This window comes from Narcine bancroftii, chromosome 3 (genome assembly GCF_036971445.1).
Source record: "Narcine bancroftii isolate sNarBan1 chromosome 3, sNarBan1.hap1, whole genome shotgun sequence".
NCBI classification, from domain to species: domain Eukaryota; kingdom Metazoa; phylum Chordata; class Chondrichthyes; order Torpediniformes; family Narcinidae; genus Narcine; species Narcine bancroftii.
Window position 1 is genome coordinate 7,494,352 of NC_091471.1, and position 27,573 is coordinate 7,521,924.

General features: G+C 45.0%; 1 protein-coding gene across 6 annotated transcripts in view; it reads left to right on the forward strand.

The window, feature by feature from the left end:
- The window catches only part of LOC138756962 (protein O-GlcNAcase), a 127,055-nt gene extending 100,006 nt beyond the window's left edge, over window positions 1-27,049 (forward strand). For 4 of the 6 annotated variants that reach the window (XM_069923480.1, XM_069923479.1, XM_069923481.1 and 1 more), the window contains 6 exons: window positions 3,424-3,509; window positions 5,462-5,566; window positions 8,844-8,935; window positions 14,145-14,337; window positions 20,689-20,848; window positions 24,118-27,049. In XM_069923480.1, coding sequence (XP_069779581.1) covers window positions 3,424-3,509; window positions 5,462-5,566; window positions 8,844-8,935; window positions 14,145-14,337; window positions 20,689-20,848; window positions 24,118-24,254 — 773 coding nt within the window. In that variant the 3' untranslated portion in view covers window positions 24,255-27,049. Of the gene's footprint in view, window positions 1-3,423; window positions 3,510-5,461; window positions 5,567-8,843; window positions 8,936-14,144; window positions 14,338-15,025; window positions 15,227-20,688; window positions 20,849-23,030; window positions 23,109-24,117 lie in introns of those variants that run through there. The other 2 variants (XM_069923482.1, XM_069923483.1) reach the window with 2 other exon arrangements.
- The last annotated feature ends 524 nt before the right edge of the window (window positions 27,050-27,573 follow it).

Sequence of the window (27,573 nt, forward strand, 5' to 3'; positions counted from 1 at the left end):
ATAGGCAAGAGGTCATAGGTGAACATAGATAGGAGGGCAGGAGAAAAAAACTGAGAATTGATCAAGGTTGGGGGATGGCTCTGTGAATGCAGAGCTGGAGGAAAGGAGATGGAGGGAAAGGGAAAGAAAAAATGAGTGTGAAACAGAGGAGGGCATGGAGCTGGAGGAAAGGAGAGTCCCCCCCCCCATGACTGAGTTTCAACTCCCCAAAGGAAATCAGGGTTGTTTGAGCCGGAAGGGCCATTTTGTCCTCCGAACAGTGAGAAATAAGGAGTTAAGTGGACAGCTTTTGATAGGAAATACAGTAATAATTTCAGCAATAATTGGGTCTAGAGCAGTGGTTCTCAACCTTCCTTTCCCACTCACATGCCACCTGAAGTAATCCCTTACCAATCACAGAGCACTTATGGCATTCAGAATGTGAGTTTTAAAAAATAAAGGTTTGGCCACCCCGAGTTTAGAAGGATATGGGCCAAATGTGGGTCTACAGGGTGAGCTTAGGTAGATAGGTCTGTGGAACTTGTTGCCATAGGCAGTAGTGAAAGCGAGGTCGTTGAGCTTCATAGGTATTTGATTAGTCAGGGCATCAAGGGTTATGAGGAGAATGCTGAGGAGTGGGGCTGAGTGATAATGATCAGCTCATGATTGAATAGCAGAGCAGACCCAGCAGGCCGATCAGCCTCTTCTATTCTTGTATCTTGTGATTGTGTGACAGTTTGGTCAGCATAGAATTGTGGGCCTGAAAGGCCCGTGTCTGTGTTGTGAAACTTGGTGGGAATCGGAATGTGGATGTTTCAGGGAGATCCCCTGCCTCAGCATTCACTGTAAAGACACTGAAACCTGTGTGTGCGATCCAGTTCACCTGCACCAAGACCACAGGAGGGGAAGACATTCTCGACTCTGTGTAACCATCACATCCGCCTGTGGTCCCAACTTAATTACGTTCTTTTGACTCCTCTGCCTTACAGAACTATTTTGGGGCAATTTGTGAAAATCCCTTCCAAATTCCAACGCCCTGGAAAGATTCCCGAACTTCGTTCTGCTTAACTCCTGCAAACCTCTTGACTTAATTAGATCAGATACTATTTATCGTCATGTAATAAAACAGAAATACAGATGCTCCTCAACTTACAATGGGGCGACATTCTGGAAAACCCATCAAGTCAAAAAAAATCGCAAGTCGCAAAAGAATACCAGGCCTAGCATTTTTTTTATAATTACATTTTGAATACCTTTATTCCACACTGGAAAAAACTATTAATGTACACAACTGAAATCACACTGGGCATGAAGAATGTCTGAAGCATTGAACTAAAATAAATTGCTGGATGAGAGAGTAGCATAACGCATGTCGCAAGCGTGGGAACAGATCAGAATTTGAAATTGAAAGTATGCATTTAACCATTGTAACCTCAAAAAATCGTAAGTTGACCATCATTAGTCAAGGAGCACCAGTATAACATTACACAAAATTGCCTTTCATCTGCCATAAGGCAAAAATTTGCCATTAGCATTAGCATTGCCCGGTGCCCCTTGTAGTCGGAGAAAGAGAAGCAAAAATGAGCCCCCTCAGAGTCACCCAGTGTTCATGGATTCACCTCCAAGCACTCCTGCAGCCTCTGCAGCCGCACAGACCATCGACAATTCAAGCCCAGATCCATACCTGCAACACGATGAGGAAGCCTTTAAGGCTCAGGTCCCTTTAGGAGCCCTCCTTGCCCTCAGCATCCTCTTGAATCCCAGTTCCAAAACCTGGTTCTCATGAGCTAGTCTCCAGCAGCCCGCAGCCTGGTGGGAGTCCTTTGACCTTAAGTCACCAGCTGTCTGCCACTGTTTCATTTCTCTCCATCTACCCTATTATTTCTCCCTAACATCTTAAATTGTAACAGCAGCGCTGCTGCTGGTGCAGATCTGGGGAGAGCAGGGAATGGAGTCACAGTGCTCCCGCAGGGTCAGTTCCGTTCAGGCTTAAGTTGGCCTGTAAATGGAGCTGACAGTGGTTTTATTTAAAAATACTGCAACTGCGAGGACTGCGCCAAAGATGGCAGCACCTATGATCGGCAGCAGCCATGAGGGGGCTACAGACCGGGGAAGCGGAGATCTGGCGCAGGGTTCCAGAAAATGAGGAGACCACCCCCTCCCCCTAGTTTGAGAAGGAGAAGCAGAGGAGATGTCCCATGGTACAGTGACAACAGTGGTGGACCAGTGAAAGGGTTTGAGGATGAAGAACAAACAGGCAGCAACTCGAGGTGAGGACAGCTGGCAAGCGTGGTCGAGGGATTCACATCAGGCTGTGGTCTGCTGGAGACTGGCTGAAGGGGTACAGGTTGGACCTCTTTAATCCGGTGATGTTGTCGGACCACAGAAAATGCCAGAAAACAGAAATTGACCCCTAAGGGAAATGCATATGTAAACATATCAAAGGTAGAACAAAGCTTAAAACAGGAAATAATACTGTGGGGCAGCACGGTTAGTGTAGCGGATAGTGCAACACCTTTACAGCACCAGCGATCAAGGCGTTAGTACAAACTCCTTACAGACTGCGTGGGACTCGAACCCTGATCCCGATTGCTGGCACTCTAAAGGTTGAATCTGCCGCCATTAGCAGGGTTCAAGTCCCACGCTGTCTGTGAGGTGTTGGTACTTTCGTTGGCAGATTCAAAATGTGGCAGACCATGGGAGTTGCCAGATCTCAGAACGCCGGATGAGAGAGGTACAATCTGTACTAGGTTTTGGAACCGGGATGCTAGAGGTTGCCAAGGGCTCCTGATCGTGTCGGAGGTTGGAATCTGGAGCTCGGGCTGCCGATGGTTTGGACTGGATTTGGTGCCTGCGGGAACACAGGAGCTGAATCCACGGATACTCGGTGACTCTGAGGGGACTTTCATTTGCTTCTCTTTCTCTGATGTAAGAGGCGCTTCAGGCAATTCCTCCCAATGGTGAATCTGTCTGCCTCATGGCAGATGAAAACAAATTTTGTGTAATATTTTTCTGTCATATTGCATGACCGTAAATTGAATCTTGAATCTTAAACTTTGTTAATCGACCTTTTGTTCCCTCTCCCCTTTTTCTCTCTGCATCTAACAATTTCCATCTAACAAAGGGTAATCAATGTTTTGGACCTGGGTGATGGTTCCCCTTTACTTCCTGTGGATGCTGCATGAACTGCTGAGTTTCTCCAGTGCCTTTGTGTATTGCCCTCGACCCGAGCGTCTACAGACTTTCTTCTTTAACTTTATTAAGCATGTTTTTCTCTCTCTGCAGAAGCTTACTGGCCTGCTGGAATTTGATGTTGCATTTTCTGTTTGTATATCACGTTTATAATGTCTGCATTGTTTGGCTTTTCCAAAATAATTTGTCACAAGTTTCTTTTCAGTAAGGGCTGCAGAAGTTAATCAATTTTGTTAACTGTGGTTGTTCCAGGGTGTCGAACCACCAGTGCTCCTGTTGTCTTGGGAACGGAAGGGGACCCCTGGATTTACAGAGGAGGGCTTGTGGGAGAGTTTCAGGTAAACTACTCACCACGTTAACACAGATTACTTCCTTCTCCCTTGTTCACCTGGACCTATTGCTTATGGTATATAATTTTGTTCAGCTCTAAGGATTTGTCAAGGAGAATTTTTTTCATTGTTTCTCTAAACAATCATTGAGTGGCATGTTAGCGCGGTGGATATTGCAACGCTATTACTGCACCAGCGACCTGGGTTTGAATCCAGCACTGCCTGTAAGGTGTTTGTACGTTCTCCTCGTGTAGGCGTGGGTTTCCTCTGGGTGTTCTGGTTTCTTCCCACCCTTCAAAATGTACAGGGGTTGTAGGTTATTTGGGGAGTTTAGGCAGTATCACCTGGTGAGCCAGAAGGGCATGTCTAATTTAAAAAAAAAATATTTTTTTACATTTTGTATTCCGATTGAGGGAAGAGTAACTTTGTTGTGTCCAGGAGAAAGCCGTTCAGCCCATTTAGTCTGTCAGCTCTTCATGGACCAATGCGGTCAGTCTCGATACCTCTCTGTGTGCTTTCAAGTGCCAACCAAGCTTCCTTTTGTTTCATTTCTGCTGTTATCAGGCTCTTAAATGATCCCCTCATTGGTAAACAATGATGCCTTTGCATTGTTTTAACTGTATTTTTATCTATACTCTGCACCCTTCACTTTTGCTTTATTATAGCACTACTTGCTGTACCTAAGCAAGGATGACTTGTATGGATAACACAAAGTACAACGCTTTTCTCTGTATCTTGATATGATCAGCCATTAATTTTGCACTTTTATATTGCATAACCTGTTGTATTTAAGTATAAATTGATTTGCCTGGATAGCTCACAAATAAAGCCTTTCACTGATTGATTAATTTCATTGATTGTCTCCTCTTGACAGTGAGTTCCAAGTGATCAGCACTCACTGAGTGAAAATAACTCATAGTCCCATATCTTTTCCAAAATGTCAACTCATTGTTAGTCTTCATGCTGTCAGTTAACATCTCTACCAATATTCTCCTCAACCAGGGAGTAAGGATGCAGCTAATCCTGAAAACTTAACCCCTCCAGTGCTAGTAACATCCTCATGAATCTCTTTTGCACCCTTTCCAGTTTATTGAGAACCTCCCAATAATTGTACAACTAGAAATATCGTCTCACTAACTTCTTGGAAAGCTGTAATATGCAGTAGTGAAAGAGGTCGAGGTACCATGGTTGGCATAGCAGTTAGCACAATGCCTTTACAGCGCCAACGATCAGGACTGGGTTTTGAATCCCGCGTTGTCTGTAAGGAGTCAGTACATACTCCCCATGTCTGTTTGGGTTTTCCCCGGGGACTCCGGTTTTGTCCCACCATTCGAAATGTACCAGGGGTGTAGGTTAATGGGGTGTAAATTGGGCTCATGGGCCGAAATGGCCTGTAACGGGCTGGATATCTAAATGGTGCCAGATTATTGGACCTTTACTACACTTACAAGCCATGGGTCCCAATAATTTGCTAACTCCTCTCTCGTTATATGTCCTGCCACCTTCAGTAATAAATGCATGTGAATCCTCAGCTCCCTCTGCTCTTTTCACTCTTTATAAAAGCACCATTGTATCGTCTCATCCCTTCTTCCAAAAGGCATCAACTCATTCTTCCCTGCACTAAATTTAGTCTGCCCCTTGCCTGCCCGTTGTGCTAATGGCTAGCCTATCTCAGTTCTATTCTGGGATCACCCTCATCAAATTCACTTTTCCTGTTTCACTCCTGGAATGCATGGCCAGGGGTGGCAGTGGAGGCCAGTACAATAAGGACATTTAAAAGGCACATGGATGCAAGAAAAATAGAGGGTTATGGGTGTGAGGTCAGGAAGGTTTAGCTAGTTGAGTAGGTTTATATAGGTTGGAACAACATCAGGGCCTGTACTGTGCTGTAATGTTCTATGTTTTTAGACTTATGTCCTTAATTTTGGCTCTGCTCATTATTTTTCTTCTTCTTCTTGCAGATGATGCTTCCTGTCACAAGTAGCAGTGAGCTCTTTAACCAACCTCCTCCAATATTCCCCACAGTGAAGACATACACCATCAGGCCCTACGAGCAGAAGGATAAGGTATTTAGATAAACACAGGGCTCAAGGGGAATGAGGGGAGAAGATTGACAAGCCAACCCCTCAATTTCAATGATGGCCCCCAACTGATGACAGATAAACTCTCATCCTGCTGTGTTGACCACATTTAATGGAACATTGTGTAAGGGCCTTGAATTGGCACGGGGCAAAGGAAGTTTACTTCTGCTGTCCTTTACCAAAGGTGGTTTATTCAGTGATTACAAGAAATCACATTAATAATGTACGCATTGCAGTACTTCAACATACACACTATTTACAGGTTCAAATTATGACATGGTTATTGTTGTCCAGAACACACTTGAGTCCCAAAATCGGTCATATCTGTGGGCACCACATGTGATGGGAGAGTGTGTGACAGGACAATGCAGAGGAACCTTCACCCTATATCTACCCTGTGTTGACCCTGCCCTGGGAGTGTGTGACAGGACAGTGCAGAAGGATATTCACCCTGTATCTACCCTGTGTTGACCCTGCCCTGGGAGTGTGTGACAGGACAGTGCAGAAGGATATTCACCCTGTATCTACCTGTGTTGACCCTACCCTGGGAGTGTGTGACAGGACAGTGCAGAAGGATATTCACCCTGTATCTACCTGTGTTCACCCTGCCCTGGGAGTGTGTGACAGGACAGTGCAGAAGGATATTCACCCTGTATCTACCCTGTGTTGACCCAGCCCTGGGAGTGTGTGACAGGACAGTGCAGAAGGATATTCACCCAGTATCTACCTGTGTTGACCCTGCCCTGGGAGTGTGTGACAGGACAGTGCAGAAGGATATTCACCCTGTATCTACCTGTGTTGACCCTGCCCTGGGAGTGTGTGACAGAACAGTGCAGAAGGATATTCACCCTGTATCTACCTGTGTTGACCCTGCCCTGGGAGTGTGTGACAGGACAGTGCAGAAGGATATTCACCCTGTATCTACCTGTGTTGACCCTGCCCTGGGAGTGTGTGACAGGACAGTGCAGAAGGATATTCACCCTGTATCTACCTGTGTTGACCCTGCCCTGGGAGTGTGTGACAGGAGAGTGCAGAAGGATATTCACCCTGTATCTACCTGTGTTGACCCTGCCCTGGGAGTGTGTGACAGGACAGTGCAGAAGGATATCACCCTGTATCTACCTGTGTTGACCCTGCCCTGGGAGTGTGTGACAGGACAGTGCAGAAGGATATTCACCCTGTATCTACCTGTGTTGACCCTACCCTGGGAGTGTGTTACAGGACAGTACAGAAGGATATTCACCCTGTATCTACCTGTGTTGACCCTGCCCTAAGAGTGTGTGACAGGACAGTGCAGAAGGATATTCACCCTGTATCTACCTGTGTTGACCCTACCCTGGGAGTCTGTGACAGGACAGTGCAGAAGGATATTCACCCTGTATCTACCCTGTGTTGACCCTGTCCTGCGAGTGTGTGACAGGACAGTGTAGAAGGATATTCACCCTGTATCTACCTGTGTTGACCCTGCCCTGGGAGTGTGTGACAGGACAGTGCAGAAGGATATTCACCCTGTATCTACCCTGTGTTGACCCTGCCCTGGGAGTGTGTGACAGGACAGTGCAGAAGGATATTCACCCTGTATCTACCCTGTGTTGACCCTGCCCTGGGAGTGTGTGACAGGACAGTGTAGAAGGATATTCACCCTGTATCTACCTGTGTTGACCCTGTCCTGGGAGTGTGTGACAGGACAGTGTAGAAGGATATTCACCCTGTATCTACCTGTGTTGACCCTACCCTGGGAGTGTGTGACAGGACAGTACAGAAGGATATTCACCCTGTATCTACCCTGTGTTGACCCTGACCTGGGAGTGTGTGACAGGACAGTGCAGAAGGATATTCACCCTGTATCTACCCTGTGTTGACCCTGCCCTGGGAGTGTGTGACAGGACAGTGCAGAAGGATATTCACCCTGTATCTACCCTGTGTTGACCCTGCCCTGGGATTGTGTGACAGGACAGTGTAGAAGGATATTCACCCTGTATCTACCCTGTGTTGACCCTGCCCTGGGAGTGTGTGACAGGACAGTGTGGAAGGATATTCACCCTGTATCTACCCTGTGTTGACCCTGCCCTGGGAGTGTGTGACAGGACAGTGCAGAAGGATATTCACCCTGTATCTACCTGTGTTGACCCTGCCCTGGGAGTGTGTGACAGGACAGTGCAGTAGGATATTCACCCTGTATCTACCTGTGTTGACCCTGCCCTGGGAGTGTGTGACAGGACAGTACAGAAGGATATTCACCCTGTATCTCCCCTGTGTTGACCCTGCCCTGGGAGTGTGTGACAGGACAGTGTGGAAGGATATTCACCCTGTATCTACCCTGTGTTGACCCTGCCCTGGGAGTGTGTGACAGGACAGTGCAGAAGGATATTCACCCTGTATCTACCTGTGTTGACCCTGCCCTGGGAGTGTGTGACAGGACAGTGCAGTAGGATATTCACCCTGTATCTACCTGTGTTGACCCTGCCCTGGGAGTGTGTGACAGGACAGTACAGAAGGATATTCACCCTGTATCTCCCCTGTGTTGACCCTGCCCTGGGAGTGTGTAATAGGACAGTGCAGAAGGATATTCACCCTGTATCTACCTGTGTTGACCCTGCCCTGGGAGAGTGTGACAGGACAGTGCAGAAGGATATTCACCCTGTATCTACCTGTGTTGACCCTGCCCTGGGAGTGTGTGACAGGACAGTACAGAAGGATATTCACCCTGTATCTACCCTGTGTTGACCCTGCCCTGGGAGTGTGTGATGGGACAGTACAGAAGGATATTCACCCTGTATCTACCCTGTGTTGACCCTGCCCTAGAGTGTGTGACAGGACAATACAGACGGATATTCACCCTGTATCTACCCCGTGTTGACCCTGCCCTTAGATGTGTGACAGGACAATACAGAAGGATATTCACCCTGTATCTACCCTGTGTTGACCCGGCCTTGGGAGTGTGTGACAGGACAGTGCAGAAGGATATTCACCCTGTATCTATCCTGTGTTGACCCTGCCCTGGGAAGTTTCAGATGGATCTTCTCTCTCTTTCACACTCTTGCTGTACATTCTTTGCTGAATGGCTCCTCTGAATGTTAGAACCTGTTCATTGGTATATCTGTTGGGTACATGCTCAGCGTCCTGGTATTCAGGTCTGGAATTCCCTCCCTCGAAGGATTCTGGAGAGCACTGGAATGTTTTTGCTCCCATTGTCCAGAATTGCAACAAGCTGTGAGTGAAAGTTGGGCAGATTCTTGTTTTTGTCTGTCCCCCTTTACAGAGGGCTCTGTACACCATGTGCTTCGAGAGCCATATATGCAAGTCGCAGAAGAAGGATGATGCAACTTGTCACCCTGACCTGATTGGAGACAGGTAAGGTCCCAGTAAACGTATGTTCTCCTGTGACCAGTGAGGATTTTCTCTGGGTGTTCCGGTTTCCTCCTTCTATCCAAAAACATACCGGGTTAGTCTGTTAATTGGGTGGGGCAGGTAGTGATGAGGAAATGGAGATGCTACAGAGAGACTTAGAGAGATTCGGAGAATGGGCAAATACAATGTTGGAAAGTATACGGTCATGCACTTTTGTCGAAGGAATAAAAGGGCCGACCCATTTCTCCCCATTTGAATGGCAAAAATATTAAAAATTTAGAGGTGCAAAGGGTCTTGGGAGTCCTTGTGCAGGATACCCTGAAGGTAAACCTCTAGGTTGATTGGTGTTGAAGAAGCCAAATGCAATGTTGGCATTCATTTCTAGAGGAATGTGATGTTGAGGTTTTGTAAGGCACAGCTGAGCTTAGGCCTCACTTGGAGTAAGGGGTACAGTTTTGGGCTCCTTATTTGAGAAGGGATGTGCTGGCATTGGAGAAGGTTCAGAGAAAATTCCCAAGAATGATTCCTGGAATGAAGGGATTAACGTGAGGAATGTTTGATGGCTCTAGGACCTTACTCCCCATAGAAACATTTTGAATGTTGAATGGCCTGGAGAGAGTAGATATGGGAATGTTGTTTGCCATGGTGAGGGAGTCTAGGATAAGGAGAGCACAACGTCAGGATTGAAGGGTGCTCATTGAAAACTGAGATGTGCAGGAATTTCTTGAGCCAGAGAGTGGTGAACCTCTGGAATTTACTGCTACGGGCAGCTGTGGAGGCCAAATCATTGGGTGTAACTAAGGCAGAAATGGATAGCGATCTGAATAACCAGGGTATCATAGGTTACGGGGAAAAGGCAGTGGAGTGGGACTGAGTGGGAGAATGGATGAGTTCATGATGGAATGGCGGAGTGGATTCGATGGGCCAAATGTTCTACTTCTGCTCCTCTAGCTTATGGCCTTGTAGTAATTGTGTGGCAAGGGTTTCAATGGCCAGAATTGGCATCTATAATGTTGTAAATAAATTTAAATTCCCTTGACTCTCTGTGGTCACCTCCTGTGGTCTTGGATGTCATTGGGCAATGAACACAGCACAGTACAGGCCCTTTCCGCTCACAATTTTGTGCCGACCTATGTAACCTCCTCTATAATAATCTAATTTTTCCCTCCCTCACACCATAACTCTCTATTTTTCCTACATTTAAAAGTCTTTTAAATGTCCCTATTGTCCCAGCCTCCACTATCCGCAATGCATTCCAGACATCCAAACAGAAGCTCAAGTGAAAAAAAAAACACTAATTACAATGCACAAAAATACTGGTGAAACTCAGCAGGTCAAACAGCATCTGAAGAGTAGCCTTTTATTAGCGCTCCACTTTTTTAAAGTTACATTTCAGAGTCAGACTGGACTGAATCAAATTGACTGACAGCCAGATGTTCCAGTAGATGAAACTGAAGATCAATTCCGGCTGACTGAGCTCTCCACTGCTCCCTCACCCTTTCCTCATCTCACAGAGTACCCTTCCCCAAAAATCTTTCCCCATGTCTTCTGTCCTCCCTCCCTCCCTCTCTCTCTCTCTCTCTCTCTCTCTCTCTCTCTCACTCTCACTCTCTCTTCCCTTTCCCTCTGACTCCTTTCACAGAGCCAAAATCAATTCTCACCTTTCCTCTGCTTCTCATATTATATCCAATTAGCAACTTTTGTCTGTCGGTCTGCACTCTTCCCCTCCCATTCTTCCCTTTCTCGTCTATATTTCTTTTTAACAACTTTATTTATATTATTGAGAATATACAAAAAAATGTATATAAAAAAGCAAAATCCCTTGTTACAAACTTTGTATTAATAAAGTACTTAATAATAAATTAGTAATACATTTATCCCCCCCCTGTCCCCCCAAAAAGATCCTAACTACCCCTACAGCTACATAATATTATAATGGAGCCTTTTACAAAAAAGGAAGTAATAAAGTACCTTAATATTACATAAAAAATTAAAAATATAATATTTAAGATATCATAATATCCATACATTTTCAATATGGTTCGCAAATTTTAATAAAAAAAGAATAATTATTATGCAAGTTATATGTTTTTTTTCTAAATAAATACATGATTTCAATTCATTATGCTATCTTTGAATATTAATGACTACATCATCCTTCCATGTAACTGCTACACATTTTCTCGCCACAGCCAAAGCCAAACGAATAAATGCAGTTTGAAATTTATCCAATTTCAAACCCCTTAGATCCTTCATAAAACCCAATAAAACTAATAAAGGATCAAGTAACAACTGTATATTATATAAACGTTCCAAAAATTGCCTAACTTTTAACTAGAAATTCTGCACCTTGTCACATAACCAAACAGAATGTAAAAAAGTCCCTCAAAAACACAAATCTGAATCCCTAAAACCATATCTTTTCAGTTTCTCCGGCGTCAAATGTAGTTGATGTTGAAAATTATAATTAACCAAACTATATCTCACATTAATCAATCTAGTCACTGTATCTTCACACATCTTTAACCAATCTTCCTCTAAAATAATAACTTGTAAATCCACTTCCCATTTATTTTTAATTTTAAACATATTAGATTTATTCAACTTATCTTGTAACAAACTATACACTTCTGATATAAATCCTTTCTTCAGTGGGTCTGTAATTAATATTTGAAACCTAATTAAATTAGGAAGTTTAATTTCTTGCCCAAAATTTTCTCTTAAAAAAACCTTACATCTGATAATAAGCAAATATTGAGTTTGATGATATTTGAAATTTTTCTTGCAATTGGGACAAAAGAGAGAAAAACACCTTTTTCAAAACAATCTTACCCTTCGAAGACCTTTCAGATCCCATTCTTTAAAATAACGACTATCCATCAAACAACTGACAGAAAAATTCTTCAAAGAGTTAAAGAAAATAATAAGGAAATTTTTATTGCCAAACTTACAATTGCCAAACTTCAAAAATTATTATAGAGCCGCACAATTAAGATACCTATCAGATTTTTATCAAACAAGGGAAAAACCAGACTGGATGAGATTAGAATTAGATAAAATAGGGGAAAAGATACCTGAACACATATTATATAAATGGGACGAAAAATTGGTACAACATAGAACTTCTCCAGTATTACATCATCTCCTCAATATGTAAAAAAGATTCATGTAGAAAGAAATAAAACAAATTATCAATTACCAAAACTAATATTGACGCAAAATAAGCTACTCCCTTTTACAATAGATAACCTTTCCTTTAGAGAATGGGAAAAAAAAGGGATTAAAAGAATAGAAAATTGTTTTTCAGGAAGTAGATTCTTATCCTTTGAACAAATGAGAGATAAGTACAATATAACTGGAGATACAGCGCTGGCATATTACCAACTGAGATCCTACTTGAAAGATAAATTAGGAAGCAATTTGAGTTTACCAGAGGGAAGTAACCTTGAATATGTGATTACAGATACAATGTTAATCAAAAGATTTATAACAAATATGTATATTAAACTGCAAGAAAAGGAGAATGAGGAAACAAATGGTAAAACTAAACAAAAATGGGAACAAGATTTAAATATAAAGATAAAAAAGGAAACATGGGAGAAATTATGTTCTGGAACGATGAGAAATACAATAAATACGAGGCTACGTATGATACAATATAATTGGTTACACAGACTATACATTACACCGCAAAAGTTAAATAAATGGGACCCAACAGTATCTGATAGATGTTTTCGATGTAAAAAAGAAATGGGAACAACAATTCATGCAATCTGGACATGTGAGAGAGTAGAAAAATTTTGGGATGATTTCAATCAGATATTAAATAAAATAACAGAAAACAATATACCAAAGAATAAAAAAAAAAGAATGGTATAATCCTATTTCTATATATTGGAGCCCGACCAGTAATCCTACCCTTGGATCCAATCATAAAAGTCTCTCTTATACCACACTTTTAATAAATTTAATATTTAGCCACACTTTTAATAAATTTAATATTTAATAAATATAGGAACATTATAATCTTTCAAAAATTTTGGTTTCCATTTATATATAATAGAATTAACATCTTTCTCTAATAATTGGGACAGTTCAATTTTAGCCCTTATTGGAACTTGTTCAGCATCTAACATTCAATTAATAAATTTCATTTGAGCTGCCTCATAATAATTTTGGAAAATTGGTAACTGTAAACCTCCTAATACATATTTCCATGTCATTTTTTGTAAAGAAACTCTGGATAATTTATTCTTCCATAAAAATAAACGAACCACCGCATTTAATTCTTTAAAAAAAGAATGGTAAACAACAAGGAATAGACTGAAAAAGATATTGTATATGTCTCTTTTTTTTGAACTTGTACCGTGAGGAAGGGTTCAGGCCCGAGACATTGGTTATATATCTTTACCTCCTATGGATGCTGCAAGACCAGCTGAGTTCTTCCAGCATTTCTGTGTGTTTACTGCTAGCTCACTGTCAGATCTGTCCCAGAGAGATGGTAAACAAACATCAGCCAGCTCACTTAACTGGGAAAGTACATAGAGCTGGAGTCCCTTTGCCCAGTTTTTAAGATGTGACGCCCAATTATACCCATGTGAACAAATAACCCTGTTCGTCTTTGGAATGTGATAGGAATCTGGAGCACCCGGAGGAAACCCTCTCAAACACGGAGAGAACGTACAAGCGCCTTACAGACAGCGCTAGATTCAAACCTCGGTCACTAGCACTGTAATAATTTAAATTAAATTTATTAAATTAAAATTTTATATTTTAAATTTTGACATACAGCATGGTAACAGCCCCTTACAGCCCACGACCCCATGGTGCCCAATTAACCTACAGCCCCAGTACGTTTTGAACGGTGGGAGGAAACCGGAGAACCTGGAGTAAACCCACTCAGACACGGGGAGAGCAGACAAACTCCTTACAGACAGTGCGGGATTCAAACCCCAGACCTGATTGCTGGTGTTGTAACAGTGTTGGGCTAACTTCTATGCTAACCGTGCCACCTATATATATTACTGTGGTTTTAGAGATCTATTTAAGTTTTATTTATTATTTGCCGTGTGAAATGTACAGTATCTCTGGAAATTCCATATTTCTGAATCTCCTTGTTGCTGACGTACAGCTGCATTCCTGGACCCAGGGAGACTGCGTTTGTAACTCAAAGGTCTACTTACTAGGCCCTGTGTTCACATCTTGCCTTTAGGTTCTTGGGCCATTTTCTGACATTATGCCCGGATTACAGCTTTGTGCTGGAGGATGACCACGGAGTGTGCGGCTACGTTTCTGGAGCCTTGGAAGCCAAGGCATTCCTGAAAGGGATTGAGGCAACTTGGTTTCCTGCCATGCAGGAGAAATACCCCAAACCTACAGCTCTTGAGAGCCTAACTTCGACTCAGGTAAAGGCTGTAAAGGCTTGGGGAAAATCTGGGAATGGGTCTGCTTCGCTTTAAAGCTTACATTTGAATGCCCAGCCCAATTCCTGCACTGCCAGACTGAGACTACCCACAAACTGGAGGACCAACACCTCATATTTCTGTCCAGGAACCCTCCAAACGGATGGCATTAACATCGTCCTCTCTTGTTCCATTAGTCCCCATTCCCCATCTCTCCCCTTCCCCTATCCCTATGTCTCCTTTTCTTTCTCCCTCCCTCTCTCTTTCCTTCTGTCTCCTTTCATCCAGCTCTGCATTCACAGAGCCACCACCCTCCCCCAACCATTTCTCTCCTGTCCTCCTGTTCATGACCTTGTGCCTTTTGCCTCTTGGCCTGTCCCCATCCCTTTTATTCAGGCCCTTTCCTGCTTTCTGCTCATGAAGGCAAGGCTCAGGCCCAAAATATTAGTTATATCTCTTTACCCCCAGGAAGAGACTTTGAATCATTTTCCTTTTGTCAATTATTCTGAATAAAGTCCACTTTTGGTTAAAAAAAATCTTTACCTCCTCTGATCGCTGTGTGACCTGCTGAGACCCTCTAGAATTTTTGTTTTTTTAAACTAAAATTACAGCATCTGCAGACTTTCAGGTTTCACTACATTTGAATAGCGCCTTTTACAAATTCCAAAATCTTCCTTTTATCCTTGAACAGCTGCTGAAATATCGATCGTAGGAAATGCAGCAAACAGCTGTGACCAAATAAAAACACCAGATGCTAAAAAATCGGAGAGAAAAGAGCTGGAAATGCTGCAGAACCTCAACCAGTCAGGCACCATCTGCAGAAGGAGTTAATGTTTCGGCTCTGTGACTCCACCTTGGCAGAACCAAAGGAAATCACCTCCTAATCTGAATGAGTGTGTAGGTTGAAGGATATCTTCCTTGCTTCTGCATGTCCTTCTGGAAGAGTTTTGTGTCTCACCTAGAACTCTAGTACTGCAGCATTTTCTCAGCACTGCACCATCGTTATAACCCGTGGTTCTGCTAGTGCTGTGCCCTTGGCCAGCAGGTACTGGCGCAGCTCCTCATTCATAAAGGAAGACCTCTGGTTGCTATGGATGTAGCAGGGCTACCCGAACAGTGTGAATTTGCTGCGTAGTGACTTTATGACTGTGGCTATGGTCATGTCTAGGCAGGGGATGGCGAAAGGGAAGCGGGAGTATTCGTCGATGATATTTAGGAAGTATACGTTCCTGTTGGTGGAAGGGAGGGGGCCTTTGAAGTCCATTCTCAGCATTCAAAAGGGCAGGTGCCTTTAATTAGGTGGGTTTTGTCTGGCTGATAGAATTGGGGTTTACATTCGGCACAGACTGGGCAGCTCCAGGTGACCCCGGGGTGACAGAGGTTGTTGTGGAGGACTTGGAGGTGGTCCAAATCCGCCTTAGCGCATGTCCACTGGTACAGGGCATCAGGAAACTCACTGAGATTCCCAGGCCGGTACAAGATCTTGTACTTGTAGGTGGATGGCTCAATTCTCCACATCAGGATCTTGTTGTTCTTAATTTTTTTCCTGCAGTTTGTTATTGAACATAAAGGCGACTGCACGTTGGTTAGTCAGCAGGGTGAACAGTTTGCCAGCCAGGTACTCCTTCAGTGGTGCACAGCTTCCACTGTGGCCTAGGCCTCCTTCTCGATGGCAGAGTGCCGGAGTTCTGGGCCCTGGAAGGTTCAGGGAAAAAAAATTGCCACGGGCCAGCCTGCCTGGTTGAGCGTGGCAGCCAGGGCAAAGTCAGATGCATCATTCTCCAGCTGAAAGGGGATGCATTCATCCACAACGTGCATTGCCGCCTTGGCGATGTCACCCTTAATGCACGTGAACACCACTTGGGCTTCTGCCGACAGGGGAAAAGTGGTGGATTTCACCAGGGGTGGGCTTTGTCCCATTGGGTGTAATAGGAAAAGAACCCCAAGCACCTTTCAGGGCCTTGTGAGTATGGGGCAATGGGTGCTCCAGCAGGGGGCGCATGCAGTCATTGTTGGGCCCAATGACGTCGCTGTCCACCACACAACCAAGGATGGCCAGCTGTGAAGTGTTTCTTTTGGTTGTATGTGAGGCTGAGGCTTTTGGCTGTCTGGACAAATTTCTGTAGATTAGTGTCATGATCCTGCAGGCCATGGCCATAGATGATCACATTGTCAAAATAGGGAAATGTGGCCTTTAGCTCGTAGTCATCCACTATCCAGTCCATCTCCCTCTGGAAAACAGAGACCCCATTGGTGATCCTGAAGGGAACCCAGAAGAAGTGGTAGAGGTGGCCATCCGCCTCGAAGGCAGTGTCCTCCTGGTAGATTGGGAGTTGGTGGTAGGCCAACTTGAGGTCAATGGCTGAGAAGACCCGGTACTGAGTGATCTTGTTCACCATGTCAGTGAGTAGGTAGGCATCCAACTGAGTAAAATGGTTTATGGTTTGATTGTAGTCGGAAGTGATGACGCTGGAAGTGGTCCCATCTCAGTATGCTGCCCCCATGGTCCCGCCAAGCCATTCCCCGTGCCCGGAAGTGGCGAGATCCAAGATGATGGCAGCTGCTGGCCACACATGGTGCTGCTGGAGAAGGGTTTGGACCCACATACCTTCCCATAGTGTCAATTCTACCCACAGGCAGAACATGTAACATTTTGGGCTGTGCTGCTCTTATGGGGATATTTCATGTGGCTGCAGAAGTAGCTCTCTGAGTTCTCGATGGCGGTGCCCTGGGCCCCGCGTCCCAAGATGGTAGCATCCGTGCTCCCATGTGGAGGCCGTATTTTCTGAGAAGACCTCTGCGTTCAGCTGTGCTGTCTTGAGTGCTTTAGCCAGGTTGACGACTTCTTAGAGGCTTTGATCACCCTTTTCCAAGGTTCTCTGTCTGATGTGATCAGACTTGAATCCAGCCACACAGGCATCACTCTAAGTGGACAGCAGCAGAGACATCTCTGCAGCCGCAGGCTTACCCCTCCACCCACAGGACCCACCAACTCACCAGGCACTTGTCTAAGACTGCCCAGAAGGTACCTGGCATAGATAACATGCGTCGGGGCCTGATACTGTCTCTGCAGAAGCTCCATTATGGCCGAGTAAGTAGTGCAGTCACTTCTCATCTGAGAAGCACAGTGTCTGACCTGAGCGAAGAGTAGATCTCATTTATATTCCTCACTCTGCACGTCATTGCATCTCATGAAAGCATTGAGGCAGTGCAGCCATTGATTGAATTTGATGGAAGGCTCCGGATTTTTAGGGTCGGTGTCTAGTTTATCTGCCCACATTGCCTTGTCCATGGCCCAAAATTAAGGTGTTTAAATGTAGTGCTATTGATCAATCACATTAGCCAAGGATCTGTGATTAATAGGCTTTAATCACCTTACGACATCAACATATCTCACATGTTGCTGGCCTGATTCCAAGGCAGGTACTGAGAGAGGAGTTTGGGCGTAACAGCCCCTATAGAGATATCTGGGAGGGAGGAGTCACAGGGTAAAGGGAGTGGGCCAGCTCAAACAGTACATTCATACAGACAGTGCTAATAGCTATGCAATGGTTCCACCACTGCCCGGCCTTCTCCCCATAACCTTTGATGCCCTGGCTAATCAAGAGCCTATCAATCTCTGCCAATTACCCGGCCTCCACAACTCCCTGTGGCCACGAATTCCACAGATTTACCAAACTCTGGCTGAGGAAATTCCTCCACATCTCTGTTCTAAGCAGACGCTCTTCAATTCTGAAGTCGTACCTTCTTGTCCTAGACTCTTCCACCATGGACCCCCATCACCCTGGCCAAAACCTCACTTCAGAAGGTACCGAAGCCTGAAGTTTAGCACCGTTAGGTTCAAGAACAGTTTTTATCTAATGAGCATCAGGTTGAAGGTTCCTTTTATTGTCATGTAACGATACAAACAATGTTATGTACATGATATATTTCAACTGTTGCCTGCCATAAAGGCAAACAAAAGAGTGACCTGCAGCATTACTTGGTGCCCTCAATAATAACAGAAAGAGAAGCAAAAAAGAATTCTTTCAGAGTCACTGTGGGTCCATGGATTCGCCTTCAGTTCTCCCACAGCCTCTGCAGCCCCACAGTCTCCTGTTTGATCCATCGGCGATCTGAACCTCTGACACGATCAGTAACCTCCCCGGACAACATAAACCAGCAAGCTACTACAGCACCACCAAAAACCTCTCTGAGCTAGTAAAACACCATTTTTTTTCTTGCCCTAACTGAATATTTATTTGTCTCTACTTTATATTTTATAATCAAACTCAGAATCAGAATTTACTGTCATGAACAAGTCATGAAATTCAGTGTTTTGCGGCAGTGTCAGGTACAAACATTCATTATCATAAACATCTTACAACATTACTATATAAAAAAATAATAGTGCACGAAAAGTCAGGCCGTGTCTTTGGTTCAGTGATTATTCAGGAATCTGATGGCAGCGGGGAAGAAGCTGTCCTTGTGCCGCTGAGTGCTCAACTTTAGGCTCCTGGACCTTTTCCCCCCCCCCGTGGCCTAGGTAGTGGGGGTCTTTGAGAATAGAGGCTGCTTTTTTAAGATATATAGATGTCCTCGGAGTGAAGTCTGGTGCTTGTGATGTCGCAGGCCAAGTTAACGATCTTCTGGAGTTTATTCTTGTCCTGAGAGTTAGCAATTATACAACAGCCAGGGTGCTCTCCACGGTAAACCTGTAGAAGTTTTTGAGAGTCTTCGGTGACATAGCAAATCTCCTCAGACACCTCACAAAGTCTAGCCACTGGCGAGCCTTATTTGTGATTGTATCAATGTAGAAGCTCCATGACAGATCCTCAGAGATGTTGACCTCCAGGAATTTGAAGTTTTTGACCCTCTCCACTACTGAGCCCTTGATGAGGACTGGGTCGTGTTCTCCTGACTTCCTTCTGAAGTCCGCAGTCATTTATTTCAGTACTGGGATAACTTAGTGTATACTATTGGAGTTGGAGACCATTTGACAATAAAATGTGGGATCAGAGTAGGCCATTTCGCCTATCGAGTCTGCTCTGCTATTCCATTATGAACTGATCCATTCTCACACTCAGCCCCACACCCCTGCCTTCTCCCCGTACCTTTGATCTCCTGGCTATTCAGGTAGATATCCATATCTGCCTTAAATACACCCAAAGACCTGCCCTCCCCTGCTGCCTATGGTAGCATATTCCAGAGGTTTACCGCTCCCTTACTAAAGAAATTCCTTCGCATCTCTGATTTAAATGGTTGCTCTTTACTTTCCCTTGTCCTCGACTCCCCTAACAAAGGAAACAACGTAGTCATATCTACTCTATTCAAACTGTTTCTGTGAGGTCACCCCCCCCCCCCCCCCTTATTCTTCTGAAATCCAAGGAGTACAGTCCAAGAGCTGTCAAACATTCCTCATACCAATCCCTTCATTCCAGGAATCATGCCCTGTCCAAGTCTAACTTCCTTTGTTAACTAGAAAGTGTCTGTTTAGCTGCAGAAAGTGAGAATTTCATTGTATGGCAATAACTCATTATTATTGTTAATGTGAATGGGAATTTCAGTATGGGGTGGGCAGTGATAAGGAAGGGGAATGATTAACAGAACTTGGCATAAATAGTCTGGCTGAATGAATTGCTGCATCGGGCTTAAGAACATTACACAGCTGGACATCTGTTTATAGAACATTGCAGCACATTACAGACCCTTTGGCACACAAAGTTGGACTGACCCACGTGTACCTACCAAACAAAACCCTCCTTAATAACCCTCTATTTTCCTTTCATCCATGTACCTAAGAGTCTCTTAAATGTCCCTAATGTTCCAGTCTCCACCATCACCCCTGGCAATGCCTTCCAGGAACCCACAACACTGTAAAAATCTTACCCCTGATGTCTGCTCTAAACTTTCCTCCCTTCACTTTGTCTTCTTGTGTTTGTTATTCCCACTTGTGAAAAGGGTGTTGTCTGTCCACCTCATCTGTGCCTCTCATAATCTTGTAAACCAAGTCACCTCTCATCTTCGCTTTAGAGACATAGATCTGCCAACCTTCCCACATAAGACAGACTTTCCAATCGAGGCAACAACCTGGTAAATCTCCTTTGCACCCTCTCCACATCCTTGTAATAGGTGACCAGAATTGAACACAATATTCTAAGTGTGGTCTCACCAGAGATTTATAGAGCTGCAACATTACCTCACGACTCTTGAACTCAATTCCCCAATTAATGAAGCCCAGAATACCATAGACCTTCTTAAATATCCTATCAACCTGTGTGGCGAACCTGAGACCATTACTGGTGTGAAACAAGGAAATCTGCAAATGTTGGGATAACTGCTCACTGGTTAACAATTGTCTCTTTTTTTTTCCAGGAGCTGATGATGTTTTTCCACAGGAAGATTCCCAGCTTCTCTGATTCCTTGCTCTATCACTTCCCTTCCCTAATTCAGTTGGATGTTCATCCAAAGATGTCAGATCCCAGCGAGGCTCGGAATTTAGTCATCTGCATATTGTCTGCACTAAAAGCCAATGGTAAAATGTTCCCTCTCCCTGAGCTGCCTCCTCAGTCACTCCTACATTTTCTCCCCAACCTGCTCTATGTGTCTCTCCTTCTGTCCACCACAACCCTACTCCCCGTATCTCTCCATGTTTTTCTCCCAACTTTCCCACATCCCTGCATCTATTCCAATTTAAATTTTGACATAAAGTACTGTAACAGTCCCTTTCGGTCCACAAGCTCATGCTGCCCAATTCTACCCAATTGACCTCCAACACCTGTTCATTTTGAACAATGAGAGGAAACCCACATAGATACGGGGAGAAAGTACAAACTCCTTACAGGCAGCATGGGGTTCGAACCCTGGTCGCAATAGCTGGCGCTATCACAGTGTTGGTCAACCATGCTCCCTGTATCTTCCTGACCCTGCCCCTGATCCCGTCAACCTTTCCACTTCTCAACCACGAGTACAATGTATAGAGCCCTGAAATTCCTACTTGCTGTAGCCACGTACACCAACTACTAATAGCATAACAACAACATACCAAAAGAGAAAAGATAATAAATATAAAAGGATAAAAAGTTAAATATTTACAGTTGCAGTTAGTGCAGGTTTGTGTTTCAATAGTGCGGAGAGAATTTGTAGAGGTCCTGCGGTGTATTAGGGTGGAATGGGGCGGTTCAAGAGCCTGATCGTTGGGGAAGAAAAGCTGTTCTTGAACCTAGAGGTGCTAGACTTAGGCTTCTGTATCTTCTGCCCAAAGGTAGCAGCAAACAGCACCTTGCATAGATAATTTCAATTGGCGCTCACCTTACCAAACCAGGCCATGATACAGCCAGTCAGTATATTTTCCACAGAGCACCTGCAGACGTTTGACACGCCAAATCTCCTGAGAAAGTAGAGACATTGGCATGCCTTCTTCAGTTGCCTCAGCGTCCCAACTCCAGGGAATGCCCTCCGATATATGGTCTCCCAGGAACTTGAAGGTACTCCACCACTGTCCCATCAATGTAAACAGGTGTTTAGTCTCTTGCCTCCCCTTAAGAGTGCAACAGTCTCCTTGATGTTTGTCACTGCTGTGTTAATTCAGCTGTCCAATTATAGAAAGGATGCCACTAAACTGGGGAAAGCTCCAGAAAAGTTTCACAAGGGTGTTGCCAGGACTGGAGGGCTGGAGTTATAAGGAGAGGCTGGAGAGACTAGGAGATTTTACCCTGAAGTGCAGGAGGCCAAGGGGTGACCTTATACCTGAGGGGCATGGATAAGGTGAATAGTTGCAGTCTATTTCCCAGGATCAACGGTTCTCGAGCAAGAGGGCATTGGTTTGGAAAGAACATTGGCAGATGGAAGTTCATCTACCCAAGTTGATGGATGCTGTGAAGTCAAATAGGGGTAGATCATGTACAGGAAATAGTTGGGTACTAAGGAATATTGCTGACCCAGGGGTCTGAGTCTAGAATCCCCTGACCGTGACAACACAAGTGGAGTGTGTAGATGTCCTCGAATGTCAGGGAACAGAATATAAGAGTTGAGAGGTTATGCCGAAACTTTACAAAATACTGGTTTAGCTGAGTTTTGTGTTCATTTGTGGGTCACCACAGGGGATTAATTGCAGAGGATATTCCCCAGGATGTTGCCCACATTGGACAACTTTAGTTATGTGAAGAGACCTGGATTGGCCGAGCTTGTTTTCCCAGGAGTGATAGAGGATGAGGGGTGTCTCCTTATTTTCTATAATTTTACAAGAAGCAAAAAAAAAGAGAGCTGCGACCTTTCTCTCATGCTTGAGGATCAAAATCATCAGGGCATCATCGGTTTAAGGTGAGAAGATTTTCACATAGATAGTGAATGTAGCTGCAACACCCTCCCAGAGGATGTGATAGAATCAGATGCAAATACAATGTTTAAGGGGGTATTCGGACAGACAACAATGTAGGCAAGGTATAGGAAGGTACAGTCCAAATTGCAGGCAGATGGGATTAGTATAGATGGGCCAGGAGATCAGTATAGGGCTTGCTTCCATTGCTGTACTCTGATTTACAGGCTGCCATGAACATTGTCCGCAGCGCCAAATAGGTCTTCCTAGGTTCCCTTATTTACCATTTGCACACCAAACGACCCCACAGCGCCGAATCTAGAAATAGTCTGAATTGAATTGTTTATTGTCTCCTGTACTGTCATGCAGTAAAAAGCTTTGTTTTTTGTGTGCTATCCAGGCAAGTCAATCCATACAACAGATAATATCATCAAAATAAACAAATAAATGAACAATAAATGCAGGGTACAGCATTACAGTAAGTCAAAGAATGCAGGGCACCGTGTTATCAAGAATGTGCAGTTAAATAATGCAGGGGTATCGTTTTTTACCAGAGACAGAGCTTTACCAGATCACCTTCCTTCTGTTGACACATGCCAGGAGCTGATGATGTTTTTCCACAGGAAGTTTCCCAGCGTCTCTGATTCCTTGCTCTATCACTTCCTAACTCTCTATACATTCCAATGGCAGTGGATTCAAATGTCCCTTCAAGGATTTCACTGAGTCATTGGTGCTAGCAGACTTACACTACCTCATCCCCAGTATCACAGATCATTCCCCTTTGGAATCAGTGTATCATCCCACTCACACCATGTGAAGGGGGTGAGGGGAAGGGCAGACACATTTCATTTCACCACTACATCTACCACAAACACTGCCCATCAGTGAAGAACCAAGTCCTCAATTACTCAGCTAATTGATACTCCTTTGCTTCCCTCGGTCTCCCTGTTGACATAGCACGTTAATGCTTTAATTTATTAAGGCAAATGACAGTGGAAGAACTACCGATGAGATGTTTATTGAAGTTAACTCACCACTGACACTAGTGTCCTGTATAACAGTATCCCTAAAGTTGTACCACATAGCGCCCTCCAATTGCACAAGCATCCATACATGGGCCAAGTCTTTCTTGGAGGGCAAAATTGCGATGGTGGGAAGGAGATGCAGAAATATCTTCTTGTGTTTTGCCTATGAAAATGTTGTTCTCCAACTCTCTCCCTTTCTTTTTTGATGTTCACACTCCTCTCTCCCTCTTTCACCCTCCTCTTCCTCCCTTTTTCTTTTCCCTCTCCTCCTCCCTTTTCCCTCCCCCTCTTCCCCTACCTCCCTCTCCACCTCCTTTCCAAACTCCTCACATCCTATGCTCCCTCTACCCTATCTACCTGCCTCTCTGGGTCTCTCTTCCCATTTTCCTTCCTCCTGCTTACTGCCGCCATCCGCCACTAGATCCTTCCCCTTTTCTCACCTCTTTGCCCCTCTCGCCTCAGGTTCCCAGGGCGTGTTCTGCGAACTGAGGGCCATTGACAAGAAAGGCTTGGAGTTCCATCTCGGTTTGGGCTTCCTGGAGCTCCCTGGAGCCGAGGCATCGTCACCGCAGGAGGTGATCCTGGGGAGGCTTCTGTAACCTCACCTCTCCCCTCTGATATCGGCTGTCTCATCTTCCCGAGGCAGCGGCAAGAACACGGTTAGCTTTATTTGCACATTAACCTGTGGTGGCCGGGAGCTGGTGCCAGGCTATTCCGGGTCACTTTCTGTTCCACTGTAACACTTACCAAAATCGTCTTCCTCTTCGCCATAGGGAGACCGGCTGGGTAATTTACAGCTTGGACCTGTGGTCTGAACAAGACACCCCCGCTGATTTCAGTGGGGAGTGGAGTGTGCACTGAACAGTGAGAGCCGCTACAGTTGCCTGTCTGCTTATCAAATGGGGCAGACCTGACGAGGTTCAAGGCCTCCTCTCACAGGTGAAGCCAGGGACCAGGCGTCACAAACCTGCCTCTTTAATCCCATTCTGCTCTGCTTGAGAATTCAGAGCACTCTGAGAGCAAAGCTGAGGAGTGGTGGGCCCACTTTCTGTCGGAGTCTCCAGCAACAAGCATGTCTGCAAACTGCTTTTTCTTTGGAAATCACAAATTGGGCGTAAAGTCACGACAGCTTGGTTGATACTGGCAGCCACATTGACTCCATGGATGGGGGTAAAAAACAAAAGTCTACAGATAATTGTGGTTGAAGTGAAAACACAATGGTGGAGAAACTCACCAGGTCAAAGAATGTAGCAAAGTTAAAAATACATAACCGACGTTTCAGGCTTGAGCCCTTCATCAAGGTATGTAGGCAGGTGCCCGTAAATTTGTGGAGCAACACAATTTTCTATTGGGCCACTCTCCAATCAGATGTCATTAACATCGACTTTCCCGGTTTCTGCTAACCTGCGCCTGTTCTCCCTCCCTCCCCTTTCCCTTTTTATCCTCCAGCTCTCCACCCTTCTCCCTCTCCATTCACAAAGCCTTCCCCCCTCCCCCTGTTTGCTGGTGTGCTCTTTCTCCCTTGTCCACCTATTATCTCCTGCCTGTGGGGCCTGTGCTCCTCCCCCATCATCATTTTGTTTGGGCGCCTGCTGACATTTTTTTCATACCTTGATGAAGGGCTGAAGCCCAAAACATTGGTTCTGTATTTTTATCTTCATTACATAAAGGCCACTGTTTGACCTGCTGAGTTTCTCCCACGTTGTGTTTTTACTTAACTCCACTGATGCTAGGAATGTGAAGCAGGCCATTCAACCCTTGAACCTGTCCTACCATTCAGACTGATCTCCGTCCAAGCTATTCTTGAGTTAGTCGCCCTTGACTGGCCAAAGAATTGAAGCAGTCCCAGCTTTTGAGTTCTCCACCGGCCCTCAGCTCTGTGCGGCAAGAAGCCTTTGCTGGCTACAGCCCCTTAACACTGCCCAATGCCTGGTGGCTTCTACTGATGTGCTGTCGGGGGAGGGCGTTTGGGAGCTGGCAATCAGCGGTGCATCAGGTAGTGTGACTCCCGGATGTCTGGGTTCAATCCTGCCCTATGTTGCTGTTTGCATGGAGCCTACACCCGTTCCCTTTGGTGTCTCCCTTCTTCTACCGCATCCCCCATGCTACTCCCCCTGGTGCTTCCATGCCTTCCCGCCTCCCAAAGACCTGCGGGGTCAGTCAGAGAAATGGTCTCCAGTGTGAGGGTGAGTGGGAGAATTTGGATGGAATTGTGAACGTGCATGAGACATAGGAGCAGAAATAAGCCATTCAGCCCCACTCCCCATAACCTTTGATGCTCTGGCTAATGAAGAACCTATCAATCTCTGCCTTAAATGACCTGGCTGGCACAAGTGCCTGTGGCAACAAATTCCACAGCTTCACCACCAGGGGGAATGGGCTTGTTGGGAAGGCTCTGAGGGCCAGCAGAGACTCAACGGTATGAATGGCCATCATTTTGGAAACTTGTTGATCGGTGACACACTGGATTAGAGTTCCTGTGACATGTTGGGTGGGTCCTCCTGATATTGATCTGGGAGGAGCTGGGACAGTTTCAGTAGGTAGGTTTAAATTTTAAATTTAGACATAACGGCACGATAACAGGCCCTTTTGGCCCACAATCCCGTGGAGCCCAATTACACCCAGATAACTTACAACCCCTCGGTACGTTTTGAACAGTGGGATGAAATTGGATCCCTGGGGAAAGCCCACGTAGACATGGGGAGAACATACAAACTCTTACAGACAGTGTGGGATTCGAGCCCAAATCCCAATCACTGGTTCTGCAAAAGCATTGCACTAACCCCGACTGGAGCTTGCTGTTGAACCAGCAGCACTGTGGGAATCCATCCCACCTCCCCCTGACATACCATGGGAGCGGATCTCACAATTCCCCTTAGCCACCGGGGAACGAGCTTTCCTCGTGTCGGTGTGTTCTGCCTGGAAACTGCTGGGATTCTGCTGGAAAGGCTCCACAGTGGGGCATCCAGGATTCTGCTGGGGCTCTTCTGGGAAGAGAAAGGTGCAAGGAACCTGCTGGTAGTTAGAGCAACAAGTTGTGTGTTTACAAACCAGGTATTAGACTTTGTTTCCATCAGAAGAGATGCTAGATGGTCCACTGTACAGACATAATTACAGTAAAATCCCCATTATCTGTAATTCAAGAAACTAGCAGCCTCAAGTAAAGAGCAAATATAAATCGCTGAAAATAAACAGGTTAAAAAAAAGAAAAGTTTAACATTGGCACCCTCTAGTGGTCGGTTTGCCAATCCACGCAATGCACAATCTCAAGCAACCGGCAAATTCACTTAGCCGGCATGCATCCCCCATATATACCGAATACCTAGGGTTTTACTGTATTACCAAACTGTTTGCTTTGTTAATTGCTTATTGAATAAACGCTTCATAATTTAAATCTTTGCCTCCTGTGAAACTGTTGATGAAGGAACTTCTAGTGTTCACTGCTTCTTCTGAAAGAAACAGATTCCAAGCACGGTTTCAGAACTCCAAAGGAAATGGGCCAGTGACAATTTTTCTTAAGTAAAATATTTCAGTAACAATTCGGTCTAGAACAGTGGGTTCTCAACCTTCCCTTCCCCCCCCCCCCGCCCTTATACCACCTTACTAATCACAGAGCACCGTTGGCATAGGGATTACTTAAAGTGGTGAGTCTGGAAAAACAACCAACTGAAAAACCTCACAAAGATAAGCGTATACAGAGCCGTTGTCATACCCACACTCCTGTTCAGCTCCGAATCATGGGTCCTCTACCGGCACCACCTACGGCTCCTAGAACGCTTCCACCAGCGTTGTCTCCGCTCCATCCTCAACATCCATTGGAGCGCTTTCATCCCTAACGTCGAAGTACTCGAGATGGCAGAGGTCGACAGCATCGAGTCCACGCTGCTGAAGATCCAGCTGCGCTGGATGGGTCACGTC